A 21515-nucleotide genomic window follows, 5' to 3' on the forward strand; every position below is an offset into this window, starting at 1 on the left:
GCTGAAGTCAATATTGCAAACAACTAACCTACTTGAATGCCAGAATCAGATGGCTCAGGGAAACCCTGTGGATACCAGCATATCATACTATCTCTCTCTATAGGAGATTGCCAGAGAAGTTTAGCAATTAAAAAGAAAATGTACATGTGGTTGGTTTATCAAACATGATTCAGCAGTATTGCAAAAGTGACAAGAGAACTGATGGAGCATTTCAACTTAATCTGGGCATTTAACTTCACGAATTTCAGTGGCATTTGCAAAGAAAAAAAGTTTATGGCTAGTAATTAAGTTTTTTAACTGTTGATGTCTTTTCATTTGCAAATTTGTTTCTGGGAAAGTTAGAATATTGTTTTTTTTTTTTTTAAACGACTTTTCTTTTTGCTACAAAAAGGTCATTCTTAAATGTCAAATATCATTTGGTAGTTGTTTGTGTTTTTTAATGCCTGGAAGAATACTTTTTTGAGACTTGTTTTTGAGGTCAATCTAGTATTTTTGGATAGTGGAAAATTCTGGTTCTCTGGAAGCATAGGGTTTGAGATAAACAAAGCACTGTTACATTGAAAAATTAAGTTTTTGTATGATTCAATTTGACCTTTCTGAGTAATTAACAGATTGCTTGCCTGGTAAAGAAGTTCAGCTGTTTCTCAGCCACTTACTAAGAAGAATTGAGTATTGTTGTGAGAGTTTGACTCTTTTGTTAAAATTGGAGTCAGCAAAGTTTTAAGATCTATAGAGAAAATCAAATTTAATGTGTTCTTAGTTTCAGTGATTTATATGATGAAGTAGGTCAGTTGCTCTGATTTGATGTGCCTCTTCCAGAATGGATCTAATGTGATCTATTATTCACCCTTTTAAATGCCTCATATGCCTCAATGAAACTTCTTCCTCCAGCTCAATAAAGGACATGTTGGTATGAGTAAATTTGACATGGATAGAAACATTAGGGAAGAAGCAGTATGATGCATAACTCACCATTAAATTATTTCCATGATATCAAACCTCTTGTTAATGACACTAAAGCACTACACAGTTTTTGATGATTTTTTAATACCAATTCACATTTTGAAACTCTTAAATTAGCATATTTTGCTTTCCATGCAGTGTCAAGTAAAACCTACAAAGCAGTTGGAAGGAACCTACAAACTAAAACCTGAGCATATATTAGATTAATTCTGTATTAATTATATTTGGCCTATGCATAATGATTAACACCATGACACCATATGTTATAATTTAGGAAAGTTAACCATGAAAAGTGCAATTATTTAAAGTAGGATCTCTTGTAGCTTATCTTTCCATTAGCTTTCATTCCATTTTCCCCACAAACTTTTTGATGTCCCCTCATATGCTTTTGGAGTCTTGGTGTGGTGCTGCAGGTTAGTGCACTGTTCTGCCAGTTTTGAACTGCAAGGTTTGAACTGCAAGGTCTGCAGTTCAAGCTCACCAGCCGTTCCTCAGAAATCCTATACAGGATCTCTATGAGTTGGTACCAACTTGATGACATTTTTCAACAACAACATATGTTTTTATACTCAATAATGTGCATTGGTCACCAATTAGATTTGATTTTTTTTAAAGTCTCTGATCCAATATATTTGTTGTTGTTGAGTTGGTTATGACCCATAGTGACCCTGTATACCAAGGATTAACTGGTAAGCTTGAACCACCAACCTTGTGGTTCAAACCGACTTTGCAGTCTAGAGCATTAACCCACAGTGCCACACCCGCTGGGTAGTAATGAACAAATAAAATAACCTCCTGAAATGTTATTTTACCTCTATGTCTGATGAGACTGATAATCATATATAACTCATGAGGAAATAATATTTAATAATGTTGCCTAAATCACTGGAAAATATCCAAGAAACATAGCAAAAGTAGCCTTTGTGGATGGATCTGACACCTGGTAAAAACTCATTGAAATTCTAGATAAAATGTAATGATAATAAGCATGAGTTAAACTAAAAATATAGTAAATTTGTAGGCATCCAAAAATATGCCAATAATGACCATATTAACCAAAAAACAAAATGTTAAGAGTAAGCTTGGCAAGGATCATTCCCATCCCCTCTGTAACCAGGGTTGACAGAGATGGGCAACTTATACACTGGCTACCTAAAGTGGGTGCGGAGGGGAGGGCTGTAAAGGCACAGTGACTGGCTTATAAGTTTTCCAAGAGGAAGTTTAGTTTCAGAATGTGCAGGGGAGGGTAGAATCCCACTGAATAGTTTCCATCTTGCCTAAATGGTTATGGTGAAAGGAGATGAGGATAAGATTCTTAGGATTCAAATAGTGAATAATTGCTATTATGACTAATCGCGAGTGTCACAACTGTAAAGATAGAGGTTTTGTAGCAAAAGGGGGAGGGAGTTAGTCTTATATTCTAGGAACAGAGGACCCTGGGACCATCAAGGGAGTAGAGCAGAAGTGGAATGTGGAACCCTATCCAGAGAAGTAGTGGCACTGGGGATGGAGAGATGGAGCAGCTGAGGACTCTAGACTCATGGAAGGCAAGGGGGCTGTGTGCTGGCAGCCAGGGGGCAGGTTTGCACAGTGTGTGTGCCCTTTGGTCGTTCGGATGATTGTATATTCCTGAGTGTTTTGGTGTACACCGCCCCCCCCAAAAAAAACAGACACACACACACAAACAAAAAACAAAAAACACAGAGGGAATAGAGGCAGATCTGTTGAAAGATGATGCATGGAGGGGATTGTAATCATTGCAATGAAATGAAATATGATAGTATGAATGCAAAATTAATGTTCTCCCATGTAAACTACCACTCAGTTCACAATAAAAACTTGAAAAAAAAAGTAAGCTTGGAGCTTTTTAAGTTTTGGATAGCTGTTGTTATTAAATGATACCTAGTAGACTGACTCATTTCGACTTTATGTAAAATAGAAAAGAAGGTTGTCCAATCCGACACTGTTCTCACAATTAGTGTTACTCTGAGCTCTTCATTGCAGCCACTGTGCCCAGCCAGCTTGTTGATGTTTTCCCTCCTTTCTCTAGCCTCTGCCTTTCTAAGCATGATGTCTTTCTCCAGTGATTGATTCCTCCTGATAACATGTCCCAAGTAAGCAGGATGAGGTCTCATTATCCTGACTTCTAAAGAACATTCTGACTCTGCTTGCTCCAAGACAGATTTGTTCATTTTTCTAGGTGTCCAGGGTACATTTAATTTTTTTTGCCAAAATAATGATTTGATTATGTGAGTTCTGTCTCCTTTGTCCAGGTTTTGAATGTTTGTGAGGTGATTAAAATGCCTTAGTTTAGGTCAGGCATATTTTAGCCCTCAAAGTGACATCTATGCTTTTTAACACTTTAAAAAGACCTTTACCACTGATTTGCCTCTAAATAACTGATAATTAGAATCTCAGTGGTGTTGCATGAAAGAAGAATGCCCTTGGCCTGTGGAGGCTTTTTTTTTGTTTTTGTTTTTTACTTTTTATTGTGAATTTAGTGAAGGTTTACAGATCCAATCATCAGTTTTACATTAAAGAAATCTAGCCTGTGGAGTTTTAGATAACTAAAACATTCTTTATGGTACTGTAGAATCAGCACTGAACTGGAAACCAAAAAGTCAATAATTTAAACCCACCAGCTGCTGCTTGGAAACCCTTTACTGTAAGTTAGAACCAACTTGATGGCACTTAACAACAGCAATAACTTATAGCTTGGAGTGCCAACAAGCTGTCATTCTTTAAAAAGAAGGCTAGAAAAAATTCAAAGATAATTGTGTGGGAATTACCACTATGACACTCATTATAACTCAAAAATTGACAGAATACCAACTGAAATGTTTCAACTACTAAATTCAACAGTGGAGGTGCTCACTTGTCTATGCCAGAATTTTGGAAGACAGCTACTTGGTCATCCACTGGAAGAGGTACATATTTGTGCCTATTCCAAAGAAAGACGATCCAATAGAATGTAGAAATGACTGAACAATACAATAACACTGCAAACAAGTAAACTTTTGCCAAAGAAAATATAAAAATGGTTACATTATTACATGAAAGTGTTAGATCTTGGTTGAAAGCAGAGAACACCAGAAAGATGTTAACCTGTGTTTATTGAACATTCAAACACTTTTGACTGTGTGAATCATAGCAAATTATGGATAGCATTGTAAAGAATGGAAGTTCCACAGCACTTAATTGTGCCCATGAAGAACCTATACATAGACCAAGAGACAGTCATTCAAATAACACACAAGAATACTGATTCATCTAAAATCAGGGAAGGTAATATCAGGGTTGTATCCTTTCATGGTGTTTATTATTCAATTTGTATGCAGAGCAAATGATCTGAGAAGCTGGATTATATGAAGACTATGCATCAGAACTGGAGAAAGACTCATCAATCTGTGATATGCAGATGGCACAACCTTGCTTGCTGAAAACTAAGAAGACTTTAATCACTCATTGATCAGACTATAGTCTACACTATCAATTGAGTCCTACTATTAAAAAACAAAACAAAAATCTGCACAACTGGACCAATAAGTAACATCATGATAAGCAGAGAAAACATTGAAATTACGAATTTCATTTTACTGGAATTCACAGTCAACACCCATGGAAGCAACCATTAAGAAATTAAATGATGCATTATTGTACTGGGAAAATCTGCTATGAAAGACGTCTATATAGTGCTAAAAATAAATAAATAAATAAAAAATGTCACTTTGAGGACTAAGGTCCAAGCCATGGTTTTTTCAGTTGTGTCACATGAATTTAAAAGTTGGACAATGAATAATGGTCAAAGAAGAATTAATTGATGTATTTGAGCTACTGTGTTGGTGAAGGATATTGAAAGTACCAGAAGAACAATTAAATCTGTCTAGGAAAAAGAGGAAGATCCCCAATGAGATGGATCAGTCAGGTGGCATCATTGATGGACTCAAGTGTGGCAGTGGTAGTGAGGTTGGCCCAGGATCAGACATTGTTTCGTTCTGCTGTCCATGAGGATGCTATGAGTTGGTTCTGACTCTATGGCACCTGACAACAACAACCACAGGAAAAAGAACATCCAGAATGCTCCTAAAAAGTGAGGATGGTGAGACTTCATCTCACATCCTTTGTACATGCTTTTCAGGCAGTATCAATCTCTGGAGAAGAACATCATGTTTGGCAAAGTAGAGGGTCATCGTATATGAGAAAGACACTCAATGAGATGAACTGACGCAGTGTTAACAAAATGGGCTAAAACAGAGCATCAATTGTGAGAATGGCACAGGATTGGGTTATGTTGTATAGAGGGTTGTTGTGAGATGGAAGTATTTCAATAGCATCTAAAAGCAATGACAATATCATGGTCAAAAAGTCACCACTTGATTACTTCCTATGATCAAAACTTGTTCCTTTATATGACCACCACTCCCTTTTTATGCATTCCAATTGTCAGAAAGTTAGTCCTTTTATAGAGGTAAAATATAGATGTAAATAAGTTTTTCCTAATCTTTTCCTAAAAAACAACTTAATTAATGTATTTCCAGTTATTCTACTGTGTGAAAAAATTCCCATTTTTATTATATTTCAGTAAGACAACATTTTAACATAGCTGCACTGAATTTCAATTTAAATTGGTTGCAATTTTTGAAATAGGGAGCTCTGGTAGCGTAGTGGTTACGAATCGGGCTGCGAACCTTAAGGAAATCCTATATAGGGTCTCTATTAGTCTGAACTGACTGGACAGTGGCATGTAACAACAACATTTATTTATTTACTACATATTTATTTTATGAATTGGGTGTTTGCTAGAAGAAATTTGAAATTCATGGTTTAAGAATGTTGCTTATAAGGGAAACAAATTTCCTTTTTCACAAATGCTGCTTGTCAGCGAAATAGCTACACTGTAATGTAGGTGCTCTGGAAGTTGTGGATTGATTTATAGGAATGAGACGGAGACTGACAGTTGTTTGTCTACAAGTAAATTTGGAAGAGTAGATCGGGGAGAGAATGTTGATGTGAAACATGGGGGGGGCACATTTAGTGAATGGAAAGTTACTGAGGCAATGAAAGAGAGAGAAAAGCACTCAAAATGAAGAAGGAAAAGAAAAATTCTGTCAGATTTCAGTCACCAAAGAAACAAAACCAACTGCCATTGAGTAGATTCCAACTAAAGGAAGGTGAATATTTGAAGAAAGATCCTGGGATGAGGGAAGGTGTGAGGGTGTTAAATGCTGAGGAAATCAAGATAAATGATTTCTAAGAGACAACGCACTTCAAAGAAAGCAGTTTCATTCAAGGAAGAAGGTTTGAAGTCAGATTGTCTGACATGATTGAGTGGGTGGGGAGTGAAGAAAGCTTTTCACAGGTTCTGTAAGTAATAAAGAGATTACTAAGAGAATACAATGGAAAATACTATGTTTTTCACTAGTCTCTTAATAATAAATCAGGGTCTGAGTTTTTCCAGAGAAGACTCCTGGTAACAATGTTGTGAACTGAGATGGCTGCAGACAACTGCTTGAGGTATCTCAGACCTTCCACAACAGTTAGGGAAGGAAGCTTGAATCAGCAGAAATCATGTGCTTAGATAAAAAGTACCAGGTCTTGTATTGAAATGGAACATAGAGTACTAGGTAAGCTGAATGAAAAAGATCAGTCTCTAGATACAAGCTGTCAGAATTTCAAAACTTCAAGGATAGAAGGGGAAATTCTGCAAAAATTCTGGAAAGAAAAACAGGTTCTCAAAGGAAGCATTGGACTCTAAGATTATTTGTAAAATTATCTTCAAAGTTGTCAAATTTAGTCAGATACAGCTACACTGGGCTAACAGTCTGCCTCTGACCCAACCAGTCACCTATCCAATCTCTAGAGAATCATATCTTGCTGTCTCATCTTTACACTTTACATGCCAGTAATAATAGACAATTTGGAGATCACCAAACCCTGAAGAACCTGCAGTTTAAAAATGCCATATTTTCTGATTTATCGCTACTGAGGCCTATCACTTTCCCTTCTGTCACTAGGCGACTCATTCTTCATTGTGCTTCCAGGGACAAGTTTGTTGTCACTTCTTGAGCAATGGTCACCTCCATTTGGAAGCCCCTGCAGTCTTTTAATCACAGATTATGCAACTGAATGTCAAAACCTTGATAAAAAAGCATAAAACCCTTTTCCAGTTAGGAAACTATAGAAGTACTTCATCTGGGAACAATTCAATTTACTTTCTTTCTTACATTTCTGATTCCCTGATATTTTAGGGACTTTAGCAATAAGATTACCATGTTATAGTGTTAGTCTACTGCAAAAGGTTTTAAAGCTTGCAGTAAAGTACCTTATTTGCAAAATTAAATTCGGATACAAGCCATCTTTGTTATCTAGAGTTGCTATAAAAGAAATACCACAAGTTATGGCTTCAACAAACAGAAATTTGTTCTTTCACAGTTTAGGAAGTTAGAAGTCCCAGTCTAGAGAGCCAGCTTGAGAAAGCTTGTTCTCTCTGTTGGCTTTGAAAGAAGGTTCTTCGTTTTTTAGCTTCTGCTTCCTGATTCCTTAGAGATCTCCATGTGTCTTGGATTCTCTTTTACCTCATCTCTCTTCTTAGTTGCTTTATTTAATCTCTTTTATATTTAAAAAGGTGTCTCATGATATACCTACACAAATCCTGTTTCTTTAACATAATTAATATAAGCCATTCCCAAGCCACAGGCATAAAAGTTAGGATTCACATATGTATATATTTTTCGGGATGTTTGCAATTTAATCCATAAAACCATTCTACCTGTTTGCCATTGGAAGTAGAATTACTTTTATTTTTAAATGTGTTTCAGCATTTTCCAGTGCTTATCACCAAAAGATAGAAATATTTCCTTAGAAACTATTATGTATAATTTATATAAATTCTGTGCTTGTTTCAAAAAGAGATGAAATTATGAAATTCAATTATATAATATACAATAAATATTATAAATAATTCCTATATGATCATGTGCATTGATGATTTCCTATGTGGTACAATACACCCAATTTATTAGCATTTCCCAGAAACATTTTCATACAAAATATCCTGGAATTATCCTATATAAGATACGTTATTAAACTAATTTTTAAGCACAAATTTAAAGAGTTAAAAAAAATCATTTCAAATTTCTTTGAAATAAAGATAAATCAAAGATAGCCATCTTTGTTTAAAAGTGTATTGACTTAAATAGATTTGATAATCATAGTTACAAAACATTTCACATATTTTATCATTTAACAGCTTGATTGAATATTCTTAAATGTGTTTTAGTAACTTAAAAACATAATAGCTGTGTGCTCTTTGAGAAAGACATGTTTTCTCCATTTGTGGAAGTGGCATATGTTTACCCTTCTATTAAGAGGATCAGGGTCAACAACCTAATAAAATTATGTCTGTAGGACCATTTGAAAAGTAAGATCCTGTTTTGCTGTTATTACAAGAAATAATATCTTCTTTTTACTCAAGTAACTAACTATGACAACGAAACCAAGAAATAATGAGAAGGAAATCATGTCAACTAATAACTTATAATTTTCTTTTTACAAATATTTATTAATTTCTTATATAACTATTACTTTTAAATTCCTTGGAAGTGATCTCCGATTTACTTCCTACCTGTTTGATTATTTAGAAAATGAATTCATTTTAAGACTCATAAGATATAATTCCTTTCTATTAGAAGTTTATAATCTTTTGTTTTTGTAAAGTGCCATTGAGTCTTTGTAACACATAGCGACCCATCATACGTTTCTAAGAAGTGGCTGATGAGTTGAGACACCCACCTTATGTTTAGCAGTCCAGTGTTTATCTACAAGGCCATTCCTTAATCTAGTTGTTAAATGTGGTTGAGTCGGATCCGACCCACAGCGACCCTATATAGGGTTTCGAAGGAGCGGCTGATGAGTTTGAACCATTGACATTGCGGTTCAAAGCAATTTTGCAGTCCAGCACGTTAACCTGCAGCGCCACACCAGAGCCCCTATAATCTAGTAGGAGGGATAAAACACTTAATCTATACAGCAAAATGGAAGTCTCTTATTGATACAAAGTAAAACTTTAAAATTACTGTCTTTTTAATTTTATCTAATGATTTTTCATTTTAAATTTCTAAATTTAAATCTAAAGCAGTTTGAACTGTGGTTCAAGCTCACCAGCTGCCCCTTGGAAACCCTATACAGGGTTGCTATGGGTTGGAACCGACTCGATGGCACTTAACAATAACAACAACATATAGGGTCAGGATGAATATACAAATTCTTAACCCCTGGCAGCTCTATCTTTTCATAAAACATTTGTCTATACAGGTACTTGACAAGTGCTTGCTAAGTGAAAGAAAGTTATTTTAAATTCTAACTGCATTAAAAAATATCTAACCTCAGAAAACAGAAAGAAATCATAATGATGGATATTCTGGATAGCACTTCATTATCTATATATCTTCCAACTATATTATACAAGATAAAAATCACACTCATGCAAAATTATTATGCCAACTCTGTTTCCAGTAAATATAAAAATAAATGAACAAATTCAATAACTTTTATTCATCCCTAAATATGAACTTAAAATGCATTCAATCTAATAATCTTATTTCAGAAACTATCTGGTTGAGCCTAACAGAATTTACTTTTCTACCCCAAAATAATCCAGCCAGATGATGAAATCTTTTTTCTGCCAACAAGTCAGGCATTTCATAGTCTTTCTGGTTTTGTTATGAAACATGAGGTTTCACTTCAAATTTTTGAAATAGATATTCTCTCTTTGGAGACACATCAGTAAGATTTTGTAATTAAAGACATTATGTTCTTTGTCAAGTTGGGTGGCACAAATGATTACATGCTCAGTTATTAACCAAAATGTCCATTCAAAATCCATCAGAGGTATCTCAGAAGAAATGTCTATTGATCTGCTTCCAAACTGTAATACCCATGAAAAACCTCCCGTATGCAGTTCTATTCTGCAACATAAGAGGTTGTCATGAGTTGGAACTGGTAGCAACTGGTAACTAATTTGGGTATCTAATATTAAAAGGTGGTCTCAAGTGTAATATAATTATATTTTGATTTAGATTAGTCATCTTAGATATTTCAATGGTTCTGATCATATTAGTGATTTTCCTAGGGCTCTGAGCTATAGAATATCAGAGACCATTTTTATTCATCTTCATAGGTTTAACTTTTAATGTAAGTACTTATTAACTGCTGAAAATAAGGTTTTATTTTTAGACAATAATATCTTATTTGATACCTAAATAAAGTTTCATTTCAATAGTATATGTATTGCTGATAATTTTTTATTGACCATCATAATCATAATTAAATTTCAGATAAATCAGTGAGAATTTTACTTTCTTTAGCAAACTTTATCATCAAGAAAATTAAAGACATGGCTCTAGACATTTAGAAACTTTTGTCTTGAAGAAACAGTTCTTACTGTGAAATGTATCTATTTAATAAAATTAGCATTGAACCCCATAGACATGCAAAGGAGGTGGTGATTTTGAAACTCATAGACATGCTTTGTTTCCCTTAGAAGTTTATAATCCAGTAGGAGAAATAACTAAAATGAAAGTCTATTAGTGATTCTGTAAATAAAATAGAATTTAAAGAAGACAGAGGTCGCATCTGATTGGTTGATGAAATAGGTCACAGAAGTGAAAATAGACTTGAACTTGTTGCAGGGTTTGCTAGCAGAACTGGTATTTCAGGTGGAGTTAAGATGAAACAATGTGTAGCTGCTTTACCATTTCCATAACTCAGAGAGAGATTCTTGAGAATCTTGAGAATTCATAGTAATCTTGAGAATTCATAGTAATGCAATGAAAAGTTAGTTAATAGTGTAATGTTTGCAATTGCTTTGCAAGGTCTATTGAAGTATCAACTGTTGTCTACTAATCTGATATTGTCATTGTCTATAACTGATAAATAAACACATGGTAAAATAATAAATGAATATGTGTGTGTGTCTTAACTTTTCATGACTTCAGTTCCACCTTATTATAACCCATGATTTCCACCTAAAAACTTCATAACTGACAATTGACTATCAAAAGTTGGGTTTCAAATCAATCTGTGTTTAATGATGTACATGTGTATTCTTGGATGAAGGAAGAAAGGCATGAACCTATATTTAAGACAACATTTCAATAAGACCTTTCATTAACTCTGTATCTGACTGCCTGAGCTTTTTAGCAATAAACACAATGAAAAGATGCCTGAGAAAATATGCCTAAACATGGAATTCATCTCCAATCATTTGGATTTTACACATGAACACATTGTTTATCCACCACTTCTTTTATATGAGCAACAAAAACATATAGGAAATAATCATATGTTTTCATAAACCATATACCATATGTACATATACAATATTATGCTGCACATGATTTCATTTGATTTCATCACTTGGTTTTCATTGCTTTTGCCAAAGCAGATCATCTTTTTATTTGGCTATACTATTTATGTTGTGTAACTAATGTAGTATATTAACTTTGCCAAACTCAAAATCATTTGAATGTGAATTAACCACCATGAAGAACTTATATTATTCATATGCATAAATTTTTACTTCAGCCCACATTTACCACATAAGAGAGCAACAGAAAAAGTAATTATTTGTTTGAATGATGCAATTGACCTATATTTTAATTAGAAAAACAGAAGATAATATTATCTTGAAAATATCTCATTGTAAGAGAAGAATAGAACCACAGTATTTGTTATTAAATCTTATATTAAATAACATGAAATAAAAAGATTTTTCAAACCCTTAGCACATACATATAACTAAGAAACTCACTTAGCAGATAATACTTTGTGTTTTGCTTATAAAAAAAAATACCACCATAGTGTTATTTTTCCATCTGTAAGGAAAAAAAGAAAATAATAAACATAAACCTATATTCTACTTTACAGGGTTATATCAAGTTACATCAAGGTCTTATAAGAGTGCTCAATTATACAAAATAATTTTTCTAATAAATTATTTTGAAGACAATAATCAAAAATTTCATTAAAAACATTTGATTTTGTAAGAAGTCCTGATGTGGTACTGTAGGATAAGCACTCGACCACAAGGTCAGTTTGAACTACAAGGTCAGTGGTTCAAACTGACCAGCTGCTCCTTGGAAACCCTACAGAGAGTTGATATGAGAATGGACTCCACAGCACCAACAGCAGCAACATCTAAGAAGTATGTAGTCAAGCCCATAAATTATTGAAACATTTTGTCTTCAATACTATGTATCTATCAACATTAATTCTCAGGTATTATACATTATTGATGGTAAATAGAAAACTGCAGTTAAAAATACTGAAATTTAATTTGTATCAAACATTTTTGATAGCTATAAGTCATATCCAGCTAAAATTTAAAATGGGTTAGTCAAATTCCAAAGTCCGTTTTTTAAAAAGTAGTTTATTTGCTTTTAAATTTAAGAAATCATTGGAATAACAAAGAAATGACACATCTAAAATTATTTTAGCAGTGCCTACCAGAATATTCAGACCCCAAATTGTCAGGATCATAACTTACTGTACAAATAAGACTTTTTCCTTAGAAGACATATTATAGGTTATCATACTTTCATTAAGTGGAATACTATCCTTCTATGAGAGCAGTTTATGAAGTTATAAACTAAGAAGTTAAAGGCATTGGGTAATTTGGGGGAAGACATCCTTTGTCAAAAATACCTTTATGTGAGAGTCAGAGCTCCCCAACTTATTTATGTAAACATGTACTCTGACTTAACCATCCTAAATTATAGACTCACATTACACACACATACCTTAATTTAGAAGATCAAGAGGAGAATGGGATGCATACTATTAATAAAATAATATGACTAACTTAATTTTTTCAAACCCACAAAAAGTTAGTTATATGTAATATTTTAAATTTTTGGATCGTACTTAAATGTCAAGATAGAGATTTTATAAAGCAGACAATTTCCAAAAAGAATTAACTAACAATTAATTTGATAAGTGATTAAATGCTTGTTTGTTGTTAGTGTTGTTGAGTCAGTTCCAACTCATAGCAGCCCTGTATAGGATTTCTGAGGAGCACCTGGTGGATATAAACCACCTTCATTGTGGATAGCAGTCCAGTGCTTATCCTAAAGTTTCTTACCAGGACTGCAAATATTATTAACATGGTAAAAGTGTTTATATAGCCCAAACAAGAGTAAGTTAAAAAGTATTGCTATGAAACATCAAAATGTGAAGCTATTGTTTCTCAACATTTCATCCATCTGGGTTTACATACTTCTAAAGCTAGTGTTTCCGTATTTGTAATCTTTGCTGGAAGAATTCTGCACTCTTCAATTTACAGCACTTCAAAAGATCAGTTTGGGCATCTGTCCTTTTCAATTATCTTTGAGTCTGGCAGAAAAAAAGAAGTATGAAGGGACAGGATCAGGGCTATAGGGTGGATGGGGTAAGGTTTCCCAATTAAGTTGTCATATGATTGTCTTGCTACCCTTGAAGAATGAGCAGGTACATTGTCATGATGGGAACAAATTCTTCTGAGTAACATACCTGGCCTTTCAATCATTAATGCAGTCTTTTTTTTTTTTTTTTTTTCTTCCTAATAAGCCCAAATAATCATCCAGTGTTATTCAAGAAAACCTATCTTGAGATTTTCAAAAGGCAGTCACCTACCCTTTTGAGTCGACCTCTCTGCCTTGAATTTAACTGGTCCCACAGATCCCATCAGAACTCACTGTTTTGATTGGAACAATTTTTTTTTGTTGTTTTGAAGGCACCCTAATGAGACTAAGGCAAGTATATTACTGAAAGAACTTATTTGCTGTCATTCATTAATGGCAGAGGCATGTTTAAACACAATTGTTTGAAATAAACATGAAGTCCTGTTGTAGTGCTGTGAGTTAATGCATTGGACTGCAAGATTGTTTTGAAGTGCAAGTTCAAGCTCACAAGCCGCTCCTTAGAAACTCTACTCAGGGTCGCTATGAGTTGGAACCAAATCAATGGCACGTAACAACAACAATAACAATATATGAACTAAAATCCTAGTAGCAATACTTTTTTTACTTACACTTGTAGTGCAAATATATAATGGGATGAAAGGGTGTTTACAAGTTTGGAAATTAATGAAATATTTTACAAGATAATGCCAACTGATATTTTATGAAAATTTCCATTTCTTTATGTAAGTTTTGTGTAAACTGACAAAAACAAACATATATTTAGATTTCTTAATTTTTCAAAGGATGTTCTTTTTGGTAAAATAACTAGAAGGTAATTCTGTCATATTAATCTGTCAAGTGTCATACTTTATGAGAGAATTTTCCAGGATGGACAAACAGTTGTGCTTGTCTGTTTTTCACCAACAGTTGGTGGGGTTAGTGCTTACAAACACATGGTGAAGAATTAGTTATATTAATAGAATACTACTTAAAACTTGAGAAAAAGACGAAATAATACACTGCTGAAATGATCTATTCCCAAATTATTGATATTCTCTTGTTCTGGTGATATGTCTATTCTTAGAATGTGTTCTATCTGTTGCACATGTAAGACCTGGTTTTAAGGGCTCAATCTTTTTTTTGATGTAGTAGAAAGCACCACCATATCTTGCCCATCAGAAATTTATTTTATCTATCTGTACTCCTACAAGGCACACCAGTAACTGTTTCAAGCATTAAGCTTTGCTGTTTTAAAATTGTTTGACAGTAACAGCGTAATCAAATTGCAACTTTGCAAAATTGTAAGCATATGAATTTAAAAATATAGATTTGAGGGAACTCCTTCTTTTATCCAAATTGCTTTTTTCTCTTCCAGTTTCCTCTGGGCGAAGCCTGGATTTTTACTTTGATATTATTATTTTTTACATTTATTCAGAACTACACTATCAACAAGTTAAACAGAAATCCAAGTCACACAATTTACCTTTAAAAGTTAAACACAAATTTACATTTCAAAGAGAAAATCTGCTTTTACTTATGGTTGGAAATGGGTGTAGGAACTGTTTTGGGCCAGGGCATGGGAGAACCAGGTTTATTATGGCCACTATTTTTCATGAGCCTGTGACCTTGTCCATCAAGTCAGTGTTTAGCTCAGGAGAGTTAGGGGATTGGATTCCTCATTCTTCAAGAAAAGTATTGAAAAAGTTGTGATATGATTAACATTCAGCAAAGAAGCAGCTGTTAGAATTTAAAGCAGTTAAAATTCCATGTCTGAAAAACAATAGTTAACACTGTGGTTGTATTTTTTCTGATGTATTACTTTAAAACATTATCAGAAAAGAGTACAATATTTCTGTTAATTGAACTGACTTCAAACCTGATGTGTCATTTCATTGACTGTTAATATTGATATTTGAAATCTTGTTCGTGTTTATAGGTTTTCTACTTGAGTTTAAAGAAATACCAAATAGATTAGTCTAGAAAATTTATAAACTGTAAATTCAATCAATAACCTCTAGATATGTGTAGGAACATATTGCATGAGTCAATAATGTAATTTGTGAGAAATGTATACACACAAGCTTTCATATACCTTTATTCTGTCTTTAGAATTTGGAATGATGGGAGATCATACAATTAAAAGTCAGCGACCTCGATCTGTTCATGAAAAAAGGGTCCCTCAGGAACAAGCTGATGCTGCTAAATTTATGGCACAAACTGGTAATACGTTAGTTACATATTTCTATCTATTGTTGTTAATTTAATGAAACCACTGCATGTTTTCATAATCTTTTGCTGCACATTTGTCAGTTTTGGAGCTGATTTTTTTTTTTTTTTTTTTTGAGCCATTTTTATTTTGGTCACCAGTTAAAGTCCATAAATAAAGTAGCTGTGAATTACAAAGTGCACAAAAATTAGCGGTGGGAATTGTTTTGTTTTCAGTATGGGACATTTAGTTTTTACATATTATTATATTTATTTATGCTAATTAAATACTTAAAATGTATCATTAAACTCTGAATAAAGTAAAAAAAGTGATTTCATCATTTTAGAATCTTAAACAGGACCTTGGATGATGAAATTTAATGTAAAAAAATTTAGTATTTTTGATATTTTTCCAATTTTATTATTCATATGTAAATACTAATTGATGTTAAATATATAGAAACTAGCTTTAACATTTTTTCATAGTTTAATATTCTTGAGTTGAAGACAGTTTTATTTTAACTTAGTAAAAATTTACAAGTCTTTTAAGCTGTAATACACTTCAAATAATTAAATATAAACAAAAGACTTCTTATTTATAACATTTTAAAATTATGTATTAAGGATTTTTTATAAATGCCCCAGTATGTGTATATATGTGTGTTGTACACATTCAGAATATAAATTTTGATATGTATTCTAAATATATCCAGTACATTTAGTCATAGAATTTGCACAAAGAAATACAGTGATTTTGGCCAATAAATGAGCTATGATTTCATCTACTTACATGGCATATCTTTAGATAAAAATATATTTACACTGTGATAAAAACATTTTCAGTTGCTACCTTTATTTTGGGAAATTGAAAACTAACAATTTCATCTATGTCTTTAAAGGTTTTATACTTTGCAATATCGATGACTCGTTTCATCACGAATACAATAGTCTCAAGTAAATGATCAGAATGATTGATGAAATTCCTTTCAAGAGTTAATCACCTCCTGCATTTCAAATGTTTTTAGGGTAATACTTATTCAGAATGCTACATTTGAATTCACAACTTAAAAATGAAAAACTCTTAATGAATTATATTGTTGGTAATGACTCTGTCATACTGCCCTCAAGTTAATTCTGATTCATAGTGACCCTTTAAGACTGAGTTAAACTGCACTGTAGGGTTTTGAGACTGTAAATCTTTTTAAGAGCAGTCTCATTTTTTTTTCTCCTATGGAGTAGCTAGTGGTTTTGAGTCACCAAACTTGTGGTAGTTGTTGTTTTTGTTAAATGTCGACGAGTAGGCTGCGACCCATAACGACCCTGTAGGGTTTTCGAGGAGCAGCCGGTACCGCGCCGACCTTGCAGCTCAAATGGCTTTGCAGTCTGGCGCATTAACCCACAGCGCCACACGAGGACTCCAACTTCCGGTAGTAGAGTTCTTTAATTCTTTAGTACTAGAGTTTTAGCACATTAAATGTAAGTAGGTCAGTGTTAGAATTGTCAGAACAGGAAAGATGTTTAGCATAAAGACATATGATTTGGGTATTTTTAGAGGTATAAATTGCAGCAAATCCAGAAGTGAAGAAAAATTCTTTGTCTGGATTGTCTTTGTTGCACCTTCTTGTTTAACCAAACCCCACTACCATGGAGTCAATTCTGACTCACAGTGACTCTGTGGAGGGTTTCTGAGGCTATAAATCTTTACAGATCAAATAGTCTCTTTTTCTCCCCCCCAGAGCACCTGGTGAGTTCGAACTGTGGACATTGAGGTTTGCATTCCAGTGCTTATTCTACAGCACCACCAGAACTCATTATCTTCTTATTCAGATATATATATATATATATATATATTACTATTTAGTAGAACAATTCCCAAACTACATCACCAATGTTAGGTAAATTTCCAAAATTTCTAAATGTACTTTGTTTCTTAACTTTTTTATTTGTTTGTTAAGTGCCACCGAGTCAGTTTCGACTCATAGTGACTCCTTATAGGGTTTTCAAGGAGCCGCTTGTGGGTTTGAACGGCTGATCTTGTGGTCCAGTGCTTACCCTACAGCACCACGCCAGGTACCATCCCTTTGCAACATTTCTACAGGAATAGAGAAGGTGCCCTCCCTTCCTGTGTGCAAAACAAATGGCAGGCATTTGTTACTGCAGTTCCTATGTATTAAGATTTGTTGTTGTTAAGTGCTGGCGAGTCAGTTCAGATTAATTGTGACCCTGTATAGGATTTCCTAGGGCTGGTGGGTTTGAGCTGCCAACCTTGTGGTTCTCAGTTCAGTGCTGATCCTACAGCTCCTCACAAGGAGTCCTGTATAAAGACTGGGTAGGAGTGAAATGGAGAGTCATTGTTTTAGCTTTCCAAAAACTTATATAAAACTACACTATGCATAAATATTTCATAATTTAGGAAGGAGTTTTATACAAATTCAGTTTTTTCATCTGCCTGTGACATATAATAGGAGTCACAAACAGAATTTTCAACCAGTACTCTTTTTCCAAAACTTAAATCGCAAGGAACAATGTGCTTTCTTAGTGAGGAATTATAAATTTCTCTTTTTTCATTCTTTCAATTCTTTCTGAGGCATTGTTTTATATCTAATATATATACAGCAATGCATGATTTGGTAAAATAGATGGTGGTGGTCGTCGTGATGTGCCATGGAGTCAGTACAACTCATAGAGACCCTATACAAGGTTTCTGTACAGGGTTTACGAAGCTGTAAATCTCTATGGGAGCAGAAAGCCTCATCTTTCTCCACAGAACAGCTGGTAGTTTCGAACTGCTGACCATGAGATTAGCAGCCCAATTCATAACCACTATGCTACCAGAGCTCCTGCTTATTAAATACAGCTAGCTACAAGGAACTTTAAAACCATTTCCCCATATTGTTAGCAGTAATTTAGAAAAGGCAGTGAACATCAAAATTAAAGTTAAAATTAAACAAAAATTTTATTGACTTCTTGAATTGATGTGTAATAGATATTTGTTTCTTTCTGTTGTATATGGGGTCCTTATGAATCTGAACCAATTCAATGGTACATAACAGCAACAAGATATTTGTTATTCATTTTAAACCAAAGAGTGTGTGGTGGTGGTGGTGGTGGTGGTGGTGGTGGTGGTGGTGGTTTTGTATCATGGAGTCCGTTAGATTTGTATGATCCTGTATATGGTTTCTAACACTGTAAATCTTTGGAGGAGCAGAAAGCCTCCTCTTTCTCCCTCAGAGCTACTGCTAGATTCGAACTGCTGACCTTATGGTTAGCAGCTGAGCTTGTAATCCACTATGATACTAGAGCTCCTTAAAGATAGCATAAGCAAATATAAATACAAGTATAATCCTTTTAAATTAAATTATTATAATATAGATAAAAGACTAGAAAACTATTGTTTTGAATAGATTCAAAAATCTATAATATTAAGAATTATATGGATAGTACCTGAAGGAAAACACTAGGCAGTTATAAAGCAAAAAAATCTGCTTTTTTATTTTCTGATGTTATACTTTATGTATTAAGGTAGTTAGTCTGAATAAACACAAGTGTCACAAAAGGAAATTTTACACAAATGAAATTTCATTTCTAAATTTGTTCTTTATAGTGTTCTTTCAAACCAAGAAATTGTTGTTATATATTAACAGATATAAACATTTGCTTACATTGATTTGAGAGCAAAGTATAGTGAAATTGAGGTAAATAAATAATAAAAGACAACATGTATCTTTTATATTAGAAATAAAAAAAACAAAATTATCATACTTTTAAGAATTAATTACTCAAAATAAATAGCCTAGTAACTTTACTTAATATGATTTAAACAGTGTTTTCTATAAAGTGTGGAGTTGTAAGATAAGCTCTGGACTACTAACTTCAAGACCAGAGTTTCCTAACTAACACCTACTCCTTGGAATCAGAAATGACTGAGTGGCACTTAACAACAACAACATGAAGTGATAAGGCGAATAAAAATTTAAAGAAAAAAGAGAATGAAATTTGGTAAAGGAGCATTACTTTATCAAAACAATTTGATTATAACATTTTCAGTCAAATTGAGGTAAACTAATTTGAGCAACAATAGTTTCCATTCTATAACTTAGGACACAATCTGCATTTATTGTCAAGAGAAATAAGATGTAATGATATATAGAGACACGTGGTGGAGGCTGTGCGCCACTTAGACAACTCAACTCATAGTGACCCTGTAAAGCCTCATCTTTCTCCCTTGGAGCAATTGGTAGATTGGAACTACTAACCTTGCAGTTAGCAACTCAGCTCATAATCTACTATGCTACAAGGGCTTCTTACACAGAGATTGTTGTTGTTGTTGTTAGGTGCCACTGAGTTGGTACTGACTCATAGCGACCTTATGCACAGCAGAATGAAACACTGCCGGATCCTGGGCCAACCTCACTACTATTGCCACGCTTGAGTCCATTGATGCTGCCACTTGGCCAATCCATCTCATTGGGGGTCTTCCTCTTTTTCTCTGACCCTCCACCTTACCAAACATGATATTGTTGTTGTTGTTATGTGCCATCGAGTTGGTTCTGACCCATAGCGACCCTGTATAGGGTTTCCGAGGGTGTAAATCTTTACGGGAGTAGAAAGCCTCATCTTTCTCCCGCGGAGCAGCTGGTAGTTTCGAACCGCTGACCTTAAGGTTCGCAGCCTGAGTCGTAACCACTACGCTACCAGAGCTCCTAAACATGATATACTGACATCTAAATTAAATTCCTTATAAATAGCTAAAGCATCTTGATTACATTTCTTGATGTTTTTTATCATCATATTGTTGTTGTTAAGTGCCATTGAGTCAGTTGTGACTCAGAGCAAACCTGTATATGGTTTCCAAGGAGCAGCTGGTGAGTTTGAACTGGTGATCTTGTGGTTCAAATCGACCTTGTGTTTGAGTGCTTACCCTACAGTGCCATAACAGTATTTTATAAATATATTCAGAAAATTAGCTGTGTGTTACAGTGGAGGAAACCGTCTACATGTTATCTAAAATGGAAAAATGAAATTGAAGATATATTTCTAATTCCACGATTTTAACATACTCACAAGATCTTACATTAATAATCTATTTAGAATTTGAAAAGTACTCTCATAAATTATCCCATTTAATTCTCATAAATAAAATTTGGGGTAGCTTTATAATTCATTTCAGTGATTCAGGGAAATAACAAGTGATTTTACCAAGGTCACAGAACTAATAATCTGCAGGTTTCCATCAAACCCAGGTCCTCTGACTTTAATTAGATTAATTTTCCTTTTGTGTGTGTGCCAGGTTAAATGCCTTGATAGTGCTTTAAATACTGAACCCTTGATAGTGCCTTAGATACATGATCTTTAATATGCCTTCTCATTACAAGTCAAGCTGTTGGGTTAGTTATGTCATCTCAAGGTATAGCTAGATAACTTTTTAAATGGTGCACTCTATGTTTTAATTTTTTTTTTTAAATATCTTTCTTATAAGGTATATTCTCACGATAACCCAATATGCTCAACTAGAATAGTTGTCTCACTTTTTTAGGGATGAGAAAGTGGCAGTATGAAAATACTTTGTGGTTAGTGTAAATGTCACTCAGAACTGTAGAATTTGAGCTACAACAAGGTCATTTTGGTAGGCAGGTCCAGCATATCAGTAGTAAAATTAGATTCAAAAACTGAAAGCCAATATTTGTATATATTTTTGTTTATGATTGATGAAATGGAGCATCCATTTGAGGGAGAGTACAGAAGGCCAGTTTTGAGCTTTCATGTTTATTCTGTCATGATCCAGGTACCACTGCTTAGCCAGGTCAAAATCATTGCAGTCCATTGATGATTGTACAGTCCATTCATCATCTAGAAGCAACAGACATTGAATGTTTAGAATGATTCAGTTCCTTCATGCATTTGGAATTT

General features: G+C 33.8%; 1 protein-coding gene across 1 annotated transcript in view; it reads left to right on the forward strand.

Annotated features, from left to right (window-relative positions):
* BAI3 (brain-specific angiogenesis inhibitor 3) overlaps nucleotides 1-21515 on the forward strand; it is a 1099520-nt gene that overhangs the window by 405787 nt on the left and 672218 nt on the right. Inside the window, exon 3 of the mRNA XM_006835746.1 lies at nucleotides 15510-15620. Within this exon, the coding sequence (XP_006835809.1) occupies nucleotides 15510-15620 (111 nt within the window). The remainder of the gene's footprint in view (nucleotides 1-15509; nucleotides 15621-21515) is intronic.

Source organism: Chrysochloris asiatica, unplaced genomic scaffold (assembly GCF_000296735.1).
Source record: "Chrysochloris asiatica unplaced genomic scaffold, ChrAsi1.0 scaffold00019, whole genome shotgun sequence".
Classification (NCBI taxonomy): Eukaryota; Metazoa; Chordata; class Mammalia; order Afrosoricida; family Chrysochloridae; genus Chrysochloris; species Chrysochloris asiatica.